The following is a 16,558-nucleotide window of genomic DNA, read 5'->3' as shown; positions in this document are numbered from 1 at the left end:
TTGCACCTTTGCTGAATTTCTTTTAATAGCTTTAATATTTTGTGTGTGTGTCTGTGTATTCTTTAGGATTTCCATGTAAAAGATACTATCTACAAACATGGATTGATTTACTTTTACCTGTAGATTTTTAAAAAGATTTTATTTATTTATTTATTTATTTATTTATTTATTTATTTATTTATGAGAGATACACAGAGAGAGGCAGAGACATAGGCAGAGGGAGAAGCAGACTAGACTTTCTACAGGGAGCCTGAGGTGGGACTCCATCCCAGGCCCCCAGGATCATGACCTGAGCCATGTGAAAGTTAGGTTCACTTCATAATCAGATTAATATATTATATATTTTTAAAGGATTTTTATTTATTTATTAATGAGAGACACAGAGAGAGAGTTAGAGACACAGGCAGAAGAAGAAGCAGGCTCCTTGAGGGGAACCTGATGTGGGACTCAATCCCGGAACTCCAGGACCATGCCCTGAACCGAAGGCACATGCTCAACCATTGAGCCACCCAGGCATCCCTTATGATCAGATTAATTGAAAATATAAATAATATTAAGATCAAAACCAGTACAGATCTTCATAATGTATCCTTGCCCTCCATCCCCACTATTAACAGTAAAGCATTCTTCTTGATGCATCAGCAAAAACAAACATTATTAGGAAAGTGATTTTTTTTACCCTTACGGTATTCTCTGAAGTCACAAGGCCTTAAAAAGTAATGTTTAAAGTACTCCTAGTTCCCTAAAATAAAAGTGAAGCACAAAGTAGAGTCAAACAAAGTTATAAAATACTGTGGAGGAGTCAGAAGAAAAAATACTTTTAAAAAATGATCTGAGTAGACATTTTTCCAAAGAAGACATACAGATGACCAACAAGTACCTGAAAAGATGCTTAACATCACTACTCATGAGAGAAGTACAAACTAAAACCCCAATGAGCTATAACCTCACTCCTGTTAGAGTGGCTAGAATAAAAAAGATAATACATAACAAGTGCTAGTGAGGATGTGAAGTACAGGGAACTCTTGTGCACTGTAGGTCAGAATGTAAATTTGTGCAGCCACTATGGAAAACAGAAATGACCTAAGTGTCCTTTGGGTGAATGAATGAAAAGATATGGTGTATACACACACACACACACACACACACACACACACACACACCACTGGAATATTATTCAGCCATAGAAAGAATAAAATCGGGCAGCCCAGGTGGCTCAGCAGTTCAGTGCCACCTTCAGCCCAGTGTGTGATCCTGGAGACCCGGGATTGAGTCCCACGTCAGGCTCCCCGAGTGGAGCCTGCTTCTCCCTCTGCCTGTGTCTCTGCCTCTCTCTCTCTCTCTCTCTCTCTCTCTCTCTGTCTGTCTCTCATGAATAAATAAATAAAATCTTTAAAAAAAAGAAAGAATAAAATCTTCTATTTAAAACAACATGGGTTCAGACAGTCTGGCCTAACTTTAAGCTTCTTGGGTGGACATGTAATTTAGACCTAATCAATCAGCATATCCCATCTCCTTCACCATAGTGATTGGTTCTGGAATGGTTGTTTGATTCAAATTGGTCCAGTGATACTCAGCTGTAAGAGTTTTACTGAACTGTGGAGGAGAAGCTCAGAAGCTATCTTTACTGAGGTTGCTTGGCTTTGTAGAATGAAAGCTCTAACCAACAGGGCCCACCATATCAAATGAGCCAGAAAATGAAGCCAGTGCAGAGGAAAACAGAGCCAAATGATGGAGAGACTTGAGTCCTGATGACAATGTTTGTGCCCCTGGATCCAACCTTGCCTGAAGCTAGTACATCCCTATGGACTTTTCAGTTATGTGAGCCAATAAATATCCTTTTTTGCTTTAAAAAAATAAAACAACATGGGTGGACCTGTAAATCTTTATTTTTTAAAAAGATTTTATTTTTTTAATTTATTCATGAGAGACACACACACACAGTGGCAGAGACACAGGCAGAGGGAGAAGCAAGCTCCATGTAGGGAGCCCGATGCGGGACTCCATCCCGGGTCTCCAGGATCCACCTTGGGCTGCAGGCGGCACTAAACCGCTGCACCACCAGGGCTGCCCCCTGTAAATCTTCAGAAGTAGATTTAGGACCTACCACAGCTGCCCAACAATGAGATTGGTGACCTTTTGTCCTCCAAGTCACTGTGAATATTTGAGCAGGGACTAAAAATCTCTGTGTCAAGGATGTCAAAGAGGGATTCCTACACAGAAGAGGAAGTTGGACTTGATAAACTCAAATTGTTTTCAACACTGAGATGCTATGGCTCAAACCTAGGAAAGTAAATTGACATATGGCAAAACAATATGTTGGGTATTTAATTTCATTGCTATTCAGAGAGGGAGGGATCCATGTTACACCATTCCCTTTGAAGAACATTTTATAATGTGAACTGTGAATCAACCAATGAAATTAGAAATGGTTACTTTGACCATGATAAGAAAATAACTAGGGGTATATATATATATTACATATATGTATGTGTAGATATATTTATATATATGAAATTCTTAAGTGTAGACTTTGGAAATGATTGTGTCTCTGTAAATATTGAGCAACTTCTGAGTTTCAGTTTCTTCAATGATGAAATGAAAGTGACCATATACTTAGCTCATAGAATTTCTATGGAAGTTATGTGAGATAACACATCAATTGTTTAATTCTGATTGGCACATCAGGTTCTCAGTAATTCACCTATAAGCTTATTATTGATATACATACGTTAGCACCTTGATAGGTGGTGAAAGACTCCGTTTTATTGAACACACAATGTCTTTCTCCAGGTTAAACTGCTTTCCATATGAACTTCACACTCGCATTTTACTCACATGTGATTGAATAAGCTCCTTTGCTACGTAAGACTACAACTCATGTTTCAGTGTAGAAATTTTAAACTCTCTTAAAGACCAGAAATTCAACTTTATAAGTGCCTATATTGGCCCAGAGAAGTCATCTTGATTGCACCTTGTGATGAGGGTAATTTATGCATTCTATAAAAATATGGTTAGCTTTTTCTACAAGTTGGCCTATTCCTAGCTGCAATCTCTCACATTATGCTCAGGTATATTAAATATGAGATAATTCCACAAATAAACAACTCCACCACATGGTTTGCAATAAGTACAGGGTCCTGCCATAATTGTGTATTTGCTGTATTGGATCTTTTTATGGTATATTGTTGAGCTGAGATTAAAACTACATTGAGTGGCAATTTTCTTTCAAGATTTTTAATTCTATCAACTGCAAGAATGAGTGCTCTTAATTGGTTCTCTGGCTTTTATAGTTTTAATTCTATCCTGATGATTCTCAAATCTCTACTGTCAACACAGACTGCTCCCCTGATACTTTTCAGTCATTTTTATTTGGCTGGTCCAGTAGCATTACCAGCTTAACATGCCCAAAATATAATTTGTCCTCTTCCCTAAAAATCTTATCCCTTCTCCTACATTTCCCATGTCATTTTTCTAGTCACTAGGATAGGACATTTGGAGTCAGCCCTGACTCACTCTCTCTCATCACCCCATGTAGTCAACCACTTAGACTTCTGGATTTTACTCCTGCTAGTTTATTCTATGATCTTATCTCCATTTCTTCCAACTATTGCACTGGTTTAAGCTAACATCATTTCTCCTGGACTAACCTAACATTAGTCTATAGTCATTTCCCTGTCTCTACTGATGGACTTGAATGCATATTCCATGTATTTTCAGAACCACTCATCTGAAAGAGATTATTACTCTTATGCTAAAAACTTTTCTGGGGGCACCTGGGTGGCTCAGTCAGGTTAAGCATCTGCCTTTGACTCAGGTCCTGATCCCCAGGTCCTGGGATTGAGCCCCGCATCCAACTAGCTCCCTGCTCAGTCGGCAGTCTGCTTCTCCCTCTCCCTCTGATCCTGCCCCCTGATTATGCTCTTGCTCTCTCTCTCAAATAAATAAATAAATAAATAAATAAATAAATAAATAAATAAACCTTTAAAAAATAAAATAAAATAAAATAAAATAAAAAGTCTTCAATGATCACCATTGCTCTCAAAACTAAGATCCCTGACTTGGTAAACATAATTTTTCATGATCTAACATCTGCACCTTTCCAGCCCTGTCTCTCATAGTCCCTGAAGTGCACTTGACATTCCAACAACCCTGAAATATGTTTAATTCTCTACATAAAGAGCTGCCAGACATAGAAAATATAAATAGAGGACACCCAGCTAAATTTGAATTTCAAATAAACAACTAATACTTTTTTTAGTATAAGTATATCTCATGTAACACGCTGTGTCTTATCTTTGCTTTAGTTCCTGCTAATCACATCTCCCTGGAATGCACTTGCCAATTTTAAGATCCAACTGAATTATTATCTCTTGTAGGGCACCCATCCTCTACAGTCTCTCCCATAAATACTGAATGAATTAGATGACTGCTGTCATCACATACTATAATTGTTGGGATTTGTGTCTTTTCCTATCAGTGAAATTCCTTTAGGGCAGGGACCATTTGTCTCTGCCTTGCCATTGTCCAGCAGGGTGCCACATATATAGTAGACACTTTCCAAATATTTGATGAATAAATAATTCTTTTAATATTAATATTTATGTTTTCTCTTTCTACCCAACATGAAGAATATTTTCACCACTCTACAAAAGAAAATTAGAAGAAAACTTTTTTAAAAAAAAAAGATTTTAGTTATTTATTAGAGAGAGATGGTGAGAGAGAGTACGAGCAGGGGGTAGGGAGAGGGAGAAGCAGGCTCCCCTGAGCAGGGAGCCAGAGGCATAGCTCCATCCCAGGACCCCAGGATCATGACCCGAGCCAAAGCCAGACACTTAACTGACTGAGCCAACCAGGTGCTCCAGAAGAAAACTTTTCTTAAAACACAACCTCAAACTCAATGTTGATAGGACAGTGTATTTTCCCCTAGAGATTAAGAAATTAAAATAAACTTAATGGAAACAATTTTTCTTTATTTTTTTAACATGGAGACCTGTCTTTTTTCATGAATTTTTTAAAAAAGATTTTACTTATTTATTTGTTCATGAAAGACACACACAGAGAGAGGGAGAGGCAGAGACACAGGCAGAGGGAGAAGCAGGCTCCATGCAGGGAGCCCAACGTGGGACTCGATCCCAGGTTTCCAGGATCAGGTCCTGGGCTGAAGGCGACGCTAAACTGCTGAGCTACCGGGCTGCCCTCATGAATTTTTAACACCTTTTTTGACCTCAAAAAAATATAATGTACTGGCTAATATTATTTGATTTTGCATTTCTGTACCCACGCATCTTTAAACTCATATATTTTCCATACTTCAAAGATCTGTGGGCATGGGAAACTGATATAAATCCCAGCTAACAACCCGAAAAGGAACAACTCACACTAACAGTTTGGTAGGTACAAGTGTATTTGCCTATTGCCTACATTTTATTTCCCTAAAAATAAGTTTTTTACTTAGCGGTGGAAAAAGAGTGTTTGAAGATCCATTCAAAAGTGAGTCAGCTGCAAATTTGATATTCAACTCTATGCTCATGGAGAAGACAGATAAACACATTAATCAATGAGTAAGCAAATGTTAGTCATATGAAGAATCTGAACACTGCAATGAAGTTTCTGCTACCAGCCTATCCTGTTTTCAAAGCACACTCTTTAGTGGTTCATTAAACTGCGCGGTGCTTCCTAAAAGGTATAATATTTTGTAGTCTTACTCATAGAAGTTGCAGCAAATTTTCCTTTATACTCTCCTCAAGGTATCTTACGTCTGGCTGCTGAACAAATACCTGAAAATGGAATGATCCTAGGTTTCATAGGTTGCTAAAAATATTTATAATAATGGACGGGACTTGAAAGTTGGTGTATTGGTTTGCTAGGGCTGCTGAAACAACTCACATAGCACAAAATAACAGAAATAGATTGTTTCACAGTTCTGGGGGCCTGAAGACTGAAAGCAAAATGTCAGCATTGTTGGTTCCTTTTGAGTGTTCTGAGGGGGAATATGTTCCATGCCTATATTCTAGCTTTTGGTGACAGCTTCGATCTTTGGTGTTCCTTGGGTTATGGGAGCGTCACTCCAATCTGTCTTCATCTTCATATAGCATCCTCCTTGTGTGTCTGTCTCTTCACATTGTTTTCCCTCTTTCTGTAAGGACTCCAATTGTATTGGGTTATGGCCCACCCCTAATGTCTTGATTACATCTATAAAGACCCTATTTCCAAATAAGGTCACATTCATATGTACTGTGGTTAGGACCTCAACATGTCTTTTGGGGAACACAAGTCAACCTGTAACAGGGAGGAATCTATCAACCCTTTGAAATTATAGACGAAATTATGAGTTTTGTGCACAAACTAGAGAATTTTCTTGGCAAAAGTTTTCATCTCCCCTACTTCCATCAGATTCTGAAAGGGATCGGTAACCCCAAAACATTAAGGGTCACACTCTTAATGAAAGCGACATTGATGGGAATGGCAAAAAGGGTGTCCTCGACAAAATTGTGGAGTATTCTTTGAAAGCTGCTATGTGACTTCAGGATGAGTGTTGTATATCCAATTCATGATTCAAGAGTCTCTCTTATGCTTACTGTCTGTGAAGAGTCAAGTAAAGGAAAGTGAAAGCCTTACTAGATTTTTTTTTTTTTAAGTGCAGGGCCTGGCTTCAGATGCTCTGCCCATCTCCCATTCATGGCAAGTAATTATTCCTATTTCCTCATACAGACATTCCAGAGAACATTCCAACTTCCTGCCTCTATAATATGGACATTGTCATCTTTTGCTTTATTGAAAAATATCAGAAGCCTTTAAAACTGCAGAATCTTTGCTGAATAGAATGTAATGTTATTTTATTAACCCAGCCCAACTTAGTTTTGGTTACTTTTTAAGTCATGCATGTTGGCTGATGATTGTTCCACTTCCGTGGTATTTGTAAGTTCCAATAAATTTGTTGAGATAAATGTTTTGATTTAAAACAGGATGAAAACTTTGAAAATATATAGCAACCAGACTTCTAGGTATATGATTCAGAATAATTAGAGATTTATAAGATTCTGATTTCATACTAATTCAATCTCATGACAATTATGTTGTAGGTTCTGAGTACCTAAATTGCAATTATGTATAGTTTGAGATGCATATATTAAATGTAAATATCTATTCCAATAACAATGATTTTAGCCCAATTTGAGCAATTTAACTGGCTTAGCTGTAATAACGGTTAAGCCAGTTATTTGTGTAGATAGTTCAAGTGTGTGCTAATTAGGTTTGCAGATGACACTAACTAGTGAATTTGCTAGTACATTTAAATTGGGATTTAAATTCAAAGTGACCTAACTACTTAGAGACATTGTCTTTCAGAAACAGAAATTTAATAGTTGTAAGTGCACGATATGGCATAGTTGAGTAGAAGGAGTTACCTGCTACCTACCTACTTCCTGCCTCCAATCCATTGTATCCTTCAGAATTGTTTTCTTTTTTTTAAATCAAACATACCTCTGATCATATCACTATACTTCTCAAAAATCATCAGTTGCTCCCCATTGCTCAATACATTAGGTACAAACTCCTCACTCTGGCATTTAAGGCCTCAACATTTATTTAGTTTTTTTTTTATGTCAGCAGGATCCCTAGATATTTGGAATTAAATAATGCATTTTTACTAACCCATGTTTCAAAAGAAAAATTGAAAGAAATTAGAAAATGGTTTGAACTGAATGAAAATCTAAAGCAGTGCCAAGTGTGAAATTTATGTCATTAAATGCTTGTATTAGGAAAAAGGACTCAATCTGATTAATATCAGCTTCCACCTTAAACTATAAAAAGAAAAAGTAAATTAAATCCAAAGCAAACAGAAGGATATAAGAGCAGAAATCAATGAAATTGAAATTAGAGAAATGGTAAATAACATCAATAGGACAAAAACTGTTTCTTTGGAAAGATCAGAGAAGCTAAAATAACCAAGAATTTTTTAAAAGACTGTTATAAAGCAATAGCTTTGGACATTGTCTTGGCTTAGACAGGTTAGGCTTCTGTAACAGAATACCATAAACCTGCTAGCTTATCAACAACAGAATTTTATTTCTCACAGCTCTGAAGGCTAGAATTATGAGATCATGGAACCCACCTGGCTGGGTTCTGGGGAGAGCCCTCTTCTTCCAGGTTCTAGACTACCAACTTCTTGATATATTAACATGGCAGAAAGATGACCAGCTAGTTCTTCAGCCTCTTATGAGGATTCAGTCCCATTCATGTGGGCTCCACCTTTGTGAACTAAGTACTTCCCATAGGCCCCACCTCCAAATACATGAATTTGGGGAAGACATGAATATTCAACCTATTGTAGACATAGTTTAAAGTACATGAAACTGTGCATATAGAGAGATTTACATAAGCTTGCAGAAAGGGCAAAAAATACAGGACACTCGGGATCATAAATAATGTATTAGCAATTTGTAATTGTTGGGCTGTAGACATCAAATTATTTAGATCTACACCAAATGCATATAAAGGCGACAAGGTAATGTGGGAAAATAAGGAACAGTTTTAATTTTGCAGGAGGGAAATGCTAGCTCAGTATTACGTGGTGTTGGTAAAAAAAATGGTATTAGCAGATACTTGTGCTTATTAATTTACTTGTATCTTTCTTTGGAGAATGTGAACCTATATTTTAAAAGGGAAAAAATAAAAGTATTACAAGGGATTTCCATTGCAAATAAATAAATAATGTGTATATATTTTACTACTTAAAATCTATAGAAACACCTTCGGATCCCAATCATCTGGTAAAATTTGGGGATTTTCAGTTTCAGAACGAGTGCCATGGTCCAAAAAATGAAGAGAAAAGGCTCACATGAGGAAAGAGGCTGTGTAGTTCTTCTAAAATAAAAGAACAAGTAGTCCAGTGATGAGAAAATCCTAAGGTACCCAAATAATCTTGGGTGATATTGATGACCATTAATGGCTTTGTTTGGGCAGTGTGTGAATGAGATCATTAAAATGGTGGAATTATCGCATGAAGAATGGGAGCATGTAAGGTATAGCTAAAAACAAAGCACAGAACATATACAGAAGCATTACCAAAATGATGAGTCAGCACTTTTAACATGATAGTTACTTTGTGAAGGATAATTGTGTGTTAAGAAACTGTGTTGATAGTTGTGTGCTAGTCTCTGAAAGAAGGATAAATGTTGCATCAATCAGGAAAATCTAAAGTGCATTTCAGGCGTAATTTGGAATTAATGCAGTAATGACTGAAGAACATATTTTTAAAATAGCATGATTTATTTATTATGAGCCTTGACAAGAGACATAAACAACACTCCTAGTAATGAATGTGGTAATTCTAATACCTTCTCCTAAAATTACTTGTATACTATGCATCCTATAAATATTGGATCCAATCAAATCATGGAGAATATGATTTAGATGTAAATATAATTTCCCCTTTAAAATATGTGAATACTTTTATGGAGAGAGGGCTTTAAAAAGAAGATAGATTCTTAGCATTAACTTTGAAAGTGTGGGGAAAGTTGCATTACTACACACAGCTAAATGGATTGCATGTTTTTTCTTTCTAGTCAAACAAGCAGGAGGCTCATCAGAGGTGGGTAGAATCTGGCAAGAGGTTGATCACTGTTGTAAACAAACCATCTAGAGAATGAGTATTAATTTTTGGTAGTCAAAACCACATTTAAAAATACTTATATTTTATCATGGGACCCCTGGGTAGCTCAGCGGTTTAGTGCCTGCCTTCGGCCCAGGGTGTGATCCTGGGGTTCTGGGATCGAGTCCCACATTTGGCTTCCTGTGTGGAGCCTGTTTCTCCCTTTGCCTGTGTCTCTGCTTCTCTCTCTGTGTGTGTCTCTCATGAATAAATAAATAGAATCTTTAAAAAAATAAAAATACTTATATTTCATTATAATCAAGGTAATTCATATGTTTTACAAATGTTGGAAATTTTTAAAACCATACATAAGAAAATAAAAGGATGACTTAGGCTTCCACTAGCAGAGAAAAACACTGTTGGTACTTTACTGTATATTTTTTTGGTTGTAAATTAGTATGTCTATGTTTACATAAATGTCCACAACCTTTCAATTCTGATTTTAATTTGAATAAGATTGAAATTTTGGGGGCATTAATCATGCCTAGATAATTTAGATTTTAAGTATGGATTATAGGTCTTCCAGCTACAATGAAGTAACAAGAACCAAACTCCTACATAGTATACCTAAAAATCCAGATGAAACATATGAAACAGGGGGTAGTGGAAGGGGAGGTGGGCAGGGGGTTGGGGTGACTGGGTGATGGGCACTGAGGGGGACACTTGGCAGGATGAACACTGGGTGTTATGCTACATGTTGGAAAATTGAACTCCAATAAAAAAAATTTTAAAAAAGAAACATATGAAACAGTTTTCAATTTATTGGACATCAGGTCATGAAGGACAGTGATCTCTAAGAAATGGAAACCCAATGAGGTCAGTTCTACGATACCCTAGCTTATTTGTCTGGGGAGATAATGCATGCCACAGTGCACAGATGGGGAAGCCTGGATAATCTCCTTGAGTTGAGATGAAGCTGGGAGGCCAGGAAGGCCTAAAATTTGCAGGACCGAATACTAAGTAGAGATTGCTACACAGAAAGAGAATTCTGGAACTCACATGAGGCTGGGACAAATTCCTGTTCCCATCAGAGTGGAAATCCTCACAATTCGTGTGGCATACTTAAGGTTCTTGAAAGGATTCTGCCTTTGTAGGGAAATGTAGGTGCAAAGTCAATGAAGGCCCTCCATGTTATTTGGTGCTAAGAAGCTCCCGCAGAAAGGCACTAGCTGGGACCTCTTTGCAGAAGAGAGATTGAAGCAAAGCTAGGAAGGAAGGAAGAGACAAGGATTGGGATCAGTGGCAAGAGCCTGTGAAAAATCCTAACAGAATCCTAAGGGGGAGAGTGTGGGTCACAGGGAAGGCAGCCGGTCCCATGCTGAAAATTGAGACTCGATGAGTGGGTAGGACAGCATGTGCCAGTGTGTCTAGGTCAGGGGTGGGACAGTGAGGAGTTGAGAATGAGAAATGGGGTGGTAAGTTATGCTGGAGACGCAGAAATTGGGGCTCACAAGTTGTTGATGATGCTGCAGATCCAGGCAGCAAAACTAGGATTCAGTACATTGGGTGGAATGGAGTCCACACAGATACATGCCTGTGAAGGGCATGATAGTTAACGTTCCAGGAAGGGGCTTCTAGCACCAGGCTTCCCCCGGAGTGCTCAGAAGGAAACTAGAGTTCTGTGGTTGGGTGACAGGGCCACTGTCTCATAGGAAGAGGGAAGGGTAGTGAGTGGACAGGACTCCAGGATAATAGCTCTCACTTCAGTTAGACTGCTGTGCCTTCTCATGTTCATGGATTGGATTTCTTTTGAAGCTTCATTTGGAATGTGATGTCCCACGTTTACAATTTTGACAATCATCATCCACCAATTAGGTATAAGACAGATTAGGGAAACTCTACCTCCAGTTACCAGGGACCTCCAGCCCCTTGTTGTGTTTATGATGAGAAGCTAGTTACTGCAGAGCTTCCAGCTACTTGCAACAGATGCCCTAGGTTAGAGGAAATGAGTTTCTGGGTATTGGTGGGTGGAAACTCAGAGTTGGACAAAGGATGCCAAGAGTAGGTGGTTTGCAATATTTGCACAATTACCCTTGGTTTTTAAATATTTTATTTATTTATTCATGAGAGACACACACAGAGAGGCAGAGATATAGGCAGAGGAGAAGCAGGCTCCTTGCAGGGAGCCTGATGTGGGACTTGATCCCAGGACCCCAGGATCATGCCCTGAGCCAAAGGCAGATGCTCAACTGCTGAGCCACCCAGGGATCCCGAGACACAGATTTGAACACATATTTGTACATCCATGTTTATAGCAGCTTCATTTACCATTGCCAAAAGGTGGAAGCACAAAAGTAATTGTACAAAGGGGCACCTGCTTTCAGGTAACTCAGTGATCCAGGCTCCTTCCATCTGGTAGCTCTACCTCTCCACCTGGGTCCCCAGGTGTGCTTCTGAACAGCAGAGGAAGCATGAAAATGGCACACTGGCTCCTGCCTAACTACATGTGGGCCACCCAGGAAGGAGAGAAAGACAAGATGTGAGTGAGCACTTGTAGTTTGTCTGGGAAGCCATCATGTAGTAGGTACTCAAGAAAAAGCAACTACTATAATCTGTTATGATATCAATTCCTTTCATTTCTTGGAGGAGTTCCTGAGAAAGCCATATTTGCCTTGTACCAACTTTTTCAAGTGCCTACTGTGTGACAAGCATTCTCAAATATAGGGTCACATCTAGTTTTCAAGTGACCCTGTCAGCATTGGCAGGGAGTTCTGCTTTGCCCTTTCCAATAACCTCTATAATCTCAGTAGCCTGGGAATGTTCTCCTTTCTTATGATGTGTAATCACAACCTTAACCTGAGAGGTTCTGCTCCCCTCTGAATGACTGAATCTTCCCAAACACCTGCACAGGCATCATGAGGCATACTGCAAACTGGAATTTTCCTGCGGGCAAGATGTATGTACAAGAAGCAGTGGAAGGATGGAAGTATGGCTAACTTGCTTTTTTTTTTGAATTTTTAAAAAGATTTTATTTATTTATTCATGAGAGACACAAAGAGAGAGGCAGAGACATAGGGACAGGGAGAAGCAGACTTCCTGCAAGGGAGCCCGATGTGGGACTCAATCCCAGGACCCTGGGATCACGCCCCAAGCCGAAGAGAGATGCTCAACCACTGAGCCACTCAGGCATCCCTGTTTTTTTTTTTTTTTAAACCAGAACATGTCCACCAAAAAAACCATCGTTCACCTGCTAGGACTCCGAGGTTTTAGGGATTCAGCCCCTGTAGCTCTCTGCTTACATGGTGGTTTCTGCGCTGTTTCCTTCCACTTAGAGGAAAGGTATTTTGGTTTTTGACTATCCAGGTAAACTTGCTCATCTGCTGATGTGATCAGTGGCCTATTTTAAATTATACATCTTATTAGACTCTTATTCCAAATATTAGTGTGGTCTCAAAAAACCTCTCTTACATCAGGGTTACATCCTGAGAGCCAGAAGATTATATGCAAATCAGACTCTGCTCGCCAGCTCATTTGAAAAACAATTTGGGAGTGTGTGTTGAAGAGGCCAGGACAGGGGCAGCTTGGGTGGCTCAGCGGTTTAGCACCGCCTTCAGCCCAGGGCACAATCCTGGAGACCCGAGATTGAGTCCCACGTCAGGTTCCCTGCATGGAACCTGCTTCTCCCTCTGTCTGTGTCTCTGCCTCTCTCTCTCTCTCTCTCTCTCTCATGAATAAGTAAAAATCTTTTTTAAAAAAAGAAGAGGCCAGGCTGGGTGCTCAGGCATCTAACCATCCTCCAAAGTGCACTTTTATTGCTAAGAGGCTGTTGCTATTGGGGTTCCAGAAAGAGAGATGGATGGACAGCCAGGGGGACATCCTTCTGTAAAGAGTAGGGATGCTCCATGACAAGGTGGGGAAGATGGGTAACTAGGGCTGTCCCACTGGGAGCACAGGGCTTCAAAGCTGGTCAGCAGGTCAGATTCTAGAGTGGGACAGGAAGGCAGGCAGAGGAAGATGGGGCAAGGGTGCTGTCACACAGAAAAGTGCTGGGACAGGACACACACAGCAGCAGGTGGGCTGCATCAGTTCTCCAGGAGCTCTGGGGAGCTCAGGCTGGCAGACCTGAGGGAAATAAAGCCGACAGTCCCCAAATCATGTCTGGTATCATTGACTTCTTCTTTCTTTAGGCCTACTTTGGCCAAAGGGCCCTTTTTTTTTTGTTACCAGAAAGACATATAGAGCATGGAGAAGAGAAATGAGCAAAGAGACAAGTGATCAGCCTCAGGCTGGGAGGAGTGAGAACCGACAAATTTGGACCCAGAATCTAGTCCCAGGGCAAACTTCCAAGTGCTCTGGGCCTTCGGTTCTTCACCTGTGAAGTGAGTTTGATAAGCCCTGTCTCGTAGAACTGCTAGAATGTATGTAAGTGAAGTGCCTGGCACAGTGCCTGGTATTTGTTGGATCTTTAACAAACAGCAATAATTGCTAATATGACTTTGACCCCAGACTCTATCACTCTGTCTTCTGGGATTGACTGTTTCCTCTGGGATTGACTGTGACTAACTGTGACTATGTTTTCCATGACATCTCAGAGAATATGTAGCACTCCAGAACACAAACCACCACATGAGCCAGAAATGGTGCTTTGTAAATAAAACTCTGTAAAATGTCCCTGTTAGTGGATATATGATTTAATTTGGATATGGGGGAAGTCTACCCCAGCTGAATGCAACTCAAAGCTCCTAGAATTTGAGTCAAGGACTAACTCTGTTCCTCCTTCCCAGCTGTTCTTCCATCCAAACCACTATTTTCACTCATTTCACTCCCACCAAAGGTCTAGTCCTTGCTTAGAGCTGGCCAAATCACACTCAAGATAACCTAATGAAAATGTCCTTTCCAAGGAGTGGGCTCTGGGCTTTTCCAGGCCAGGGAAAAAGTGCTAGCCCCTGGGCACCACACCAAAGAAAGTCACCCTATTCTCCAGAAATCTTGTAGACAATGCATATAGAATGCATGGTTTGTACATTGTGTTCAGTGGCATGGGGACATGGGTGCAGGGCACTTTCCATACTTGCCACAGGTGGAGATTTCTCTCTGGTTTACCCATGATTCCAAAGGAACGGCTAAGGGTAATTTTCCTTTCTAGACTTTTCTCTCATCTGTAAAACACTTGTAAGAATAAATGAGCTAGTGAGCCAGGATTTTCTTTTATTAAGATTTAATTTCTCATGCATTCTTTAGCCAAACAAATCCAAGTACAGATCTTTAATTTTACTAACCAACAGACTAAATGGGTTACAGGAATCCTAGGATAACCATCTTTTACATTTTCCCCTCTATTTCTTGAGTTCATCTATTTTATTGCTGGGCTCTTGCATATTTCTAAGGAAATTCTGCTATCAATGCTATGCTATCCTACTCCAGATCAGAAAATAAAAGTTTCCCAATATGTTTTCCAGAAGAGCAAAATTCTTATTCTTAAACCTGAAAACAGCAATAAACATGTGACCAGTATCATTCATGAACCTAGTGTCTGAAGCTCAAAAACCTTTTAGAAGAAAGAAGAACATTTGAAAAAAATCAAAAAGAAAAAAAGATAAAATCTGCAATTCAGCCCTCCACTATTTAGAACCTTGATTGCCCTCTTGAAACACATAGTGGAAAAAAAAAAAGAAACACATAGTGGAGAATCTTCCTCAGACTTCACTTAGGGCAAGAGAAGCTGCCAGATGGGACACTGGAACTTTCTCTGGCCATGGCAGTAGTATCATCAGTGGCAGCAACTCTGGCCTCGGCTCGTGCTCTCTCATCTCTCACGGCTTCCTCATACCAGGATGAGAAGGAAGTAGGGGCAGTGCCACTGACCTTGGCCAAAAACTTCAAGACTTGCATCTTGCTGGTTTCAGCGTGGGCCCTGGGACCCCACAGGAATTCGTAGCACGGAAGGTCACTGTTGGGCACCTGCCGGTACTCCAGGTACTTCTCCTGCACTAAATCTTTGGTGATGAGCTTCCTGGGCTCCCCATAGATGAAATCCTTCTTTCCAGCAAACACCCCGATCTTATTCAGCATATCCCAGATCTTCTCCTCAGGGGCACAATTGCCTTCCACGAAGATCATGCCCAGGATAAGGATCAGAAGGCCGGTCTTGGGCATGCCCTGCTCATTACTCAGCATCCCATCGTAGGTAAGGTTGAGGATCTTGACAAGCTCATAGGAGTGGTTGACGGGGTCTACTTCCTTCACTTCAATGCCAAAGACAACCTCCATGCACTCACAGGCTTTCTTGAAGATCACAGGGAAATGGCCCTTGTGCTCTCGGATGACACTCTGCAGCATTTCTGCCGCCATGGTGGGCTTCTTTGTTACATACTTGACACTCAGGAACTGCACCAATTCAGCCACTTTCTGATTTAGCACTTCACTGAGCAAGGAATCAGGATCTGGTGGAGCCTGGGAGGTGCTTGGACCCTCTTTGTGGCTGCTGGAGCCCTCATTTGGCTTGCTCAATGGAGCACCTTTGATGGTGGAGGGGGAGGAGCAGACTTCCTGAGAACTCTGGCAAACACTTGGTTTTCCAGCAGCCGGCACCACCTCTGGGGTACCCTGGATCAAAGGGGAGAGAGAGGAGGTGGTGGTTTCCTTCTCTGTTACAGGAACCTGTGCATCCACTGGGTCCTGAGGCCTTCTTTGGGCCTCATGGCTTGCTTCAAGCTTGCAGCACTGACTCTTCTTACTGTGAGGCATGTTGACTTGTGTTGGGGGCAGCAGGCAGGAGTGTGGGCAGAAGGTAGATGATGGCAACCAACTGGACTGAGGAAGAGAGGAATAGTGTGAGAAACTCAACTTTGTCAGCTCTGACAAAGGCCATCTTGACAGGTCTCCTGTTAGATAGTACTCTGGGGGTCTCCCGTCTTGACCTATCCCCTAAGAACCTATAGAAGAACCTGAGAAAGCTCCTCA

General features: G+C 40.4%; 1 protein-coding gene across 1 annotated transcript; it reads right to left on the bottom strand.

Moving 5' to 3' along the window:
• Positions 1 to 15,298: 15,298 nt before the first annotated feature.
• Positions 15,299 to 16,342, bottom strand: LOC129518838 (putative MAGE domain-containing protein MAGEA13P). Its single transcript, XM_055339099.1, has one exon. It carries the CDS (start codon positions 16,340 to 16,342, stop codon positions 15,299 to 15,301), a length of 1,044 nt encoding a protein of 347 aa, XP_055195074.1.
• Positions 16,343 to 16,558: the final 216 nt, after the last annotated feature.

The sequence above is a fragment of the Nyctereutes procyonoides genome, unplaced genomic scaffold (genome assembly GCF_905146905.1).
Source record: "Nyctereutes procyonoides isolate TBG_1078 unplaced genomic scaffold, NYPRO_anot_genome, whole genome shotgun sequence".
Taxonomy (NCBI): Eukaryota; Metazoa; Chordata; class Mammalia; order Carnivora; family Canidae; genus Nyctereutes; species Nyctereutes procyonoides.
The sequence above is the reverse complement of the archived record's forward strand: the minus strand, read 5'-3'. Positions and strand labels throughout refer to the sequence as shown.

Excerpts from the sequence above, each read along its gene's own strand:
- LOC129518838 (XM_055339099.1), bottom strand. The coding sequence starts at position 16,342 with ATGCCTCACAGTAAGAAGAGTCAGTGCTGCAAGCTTGAAGCAAGCCAT.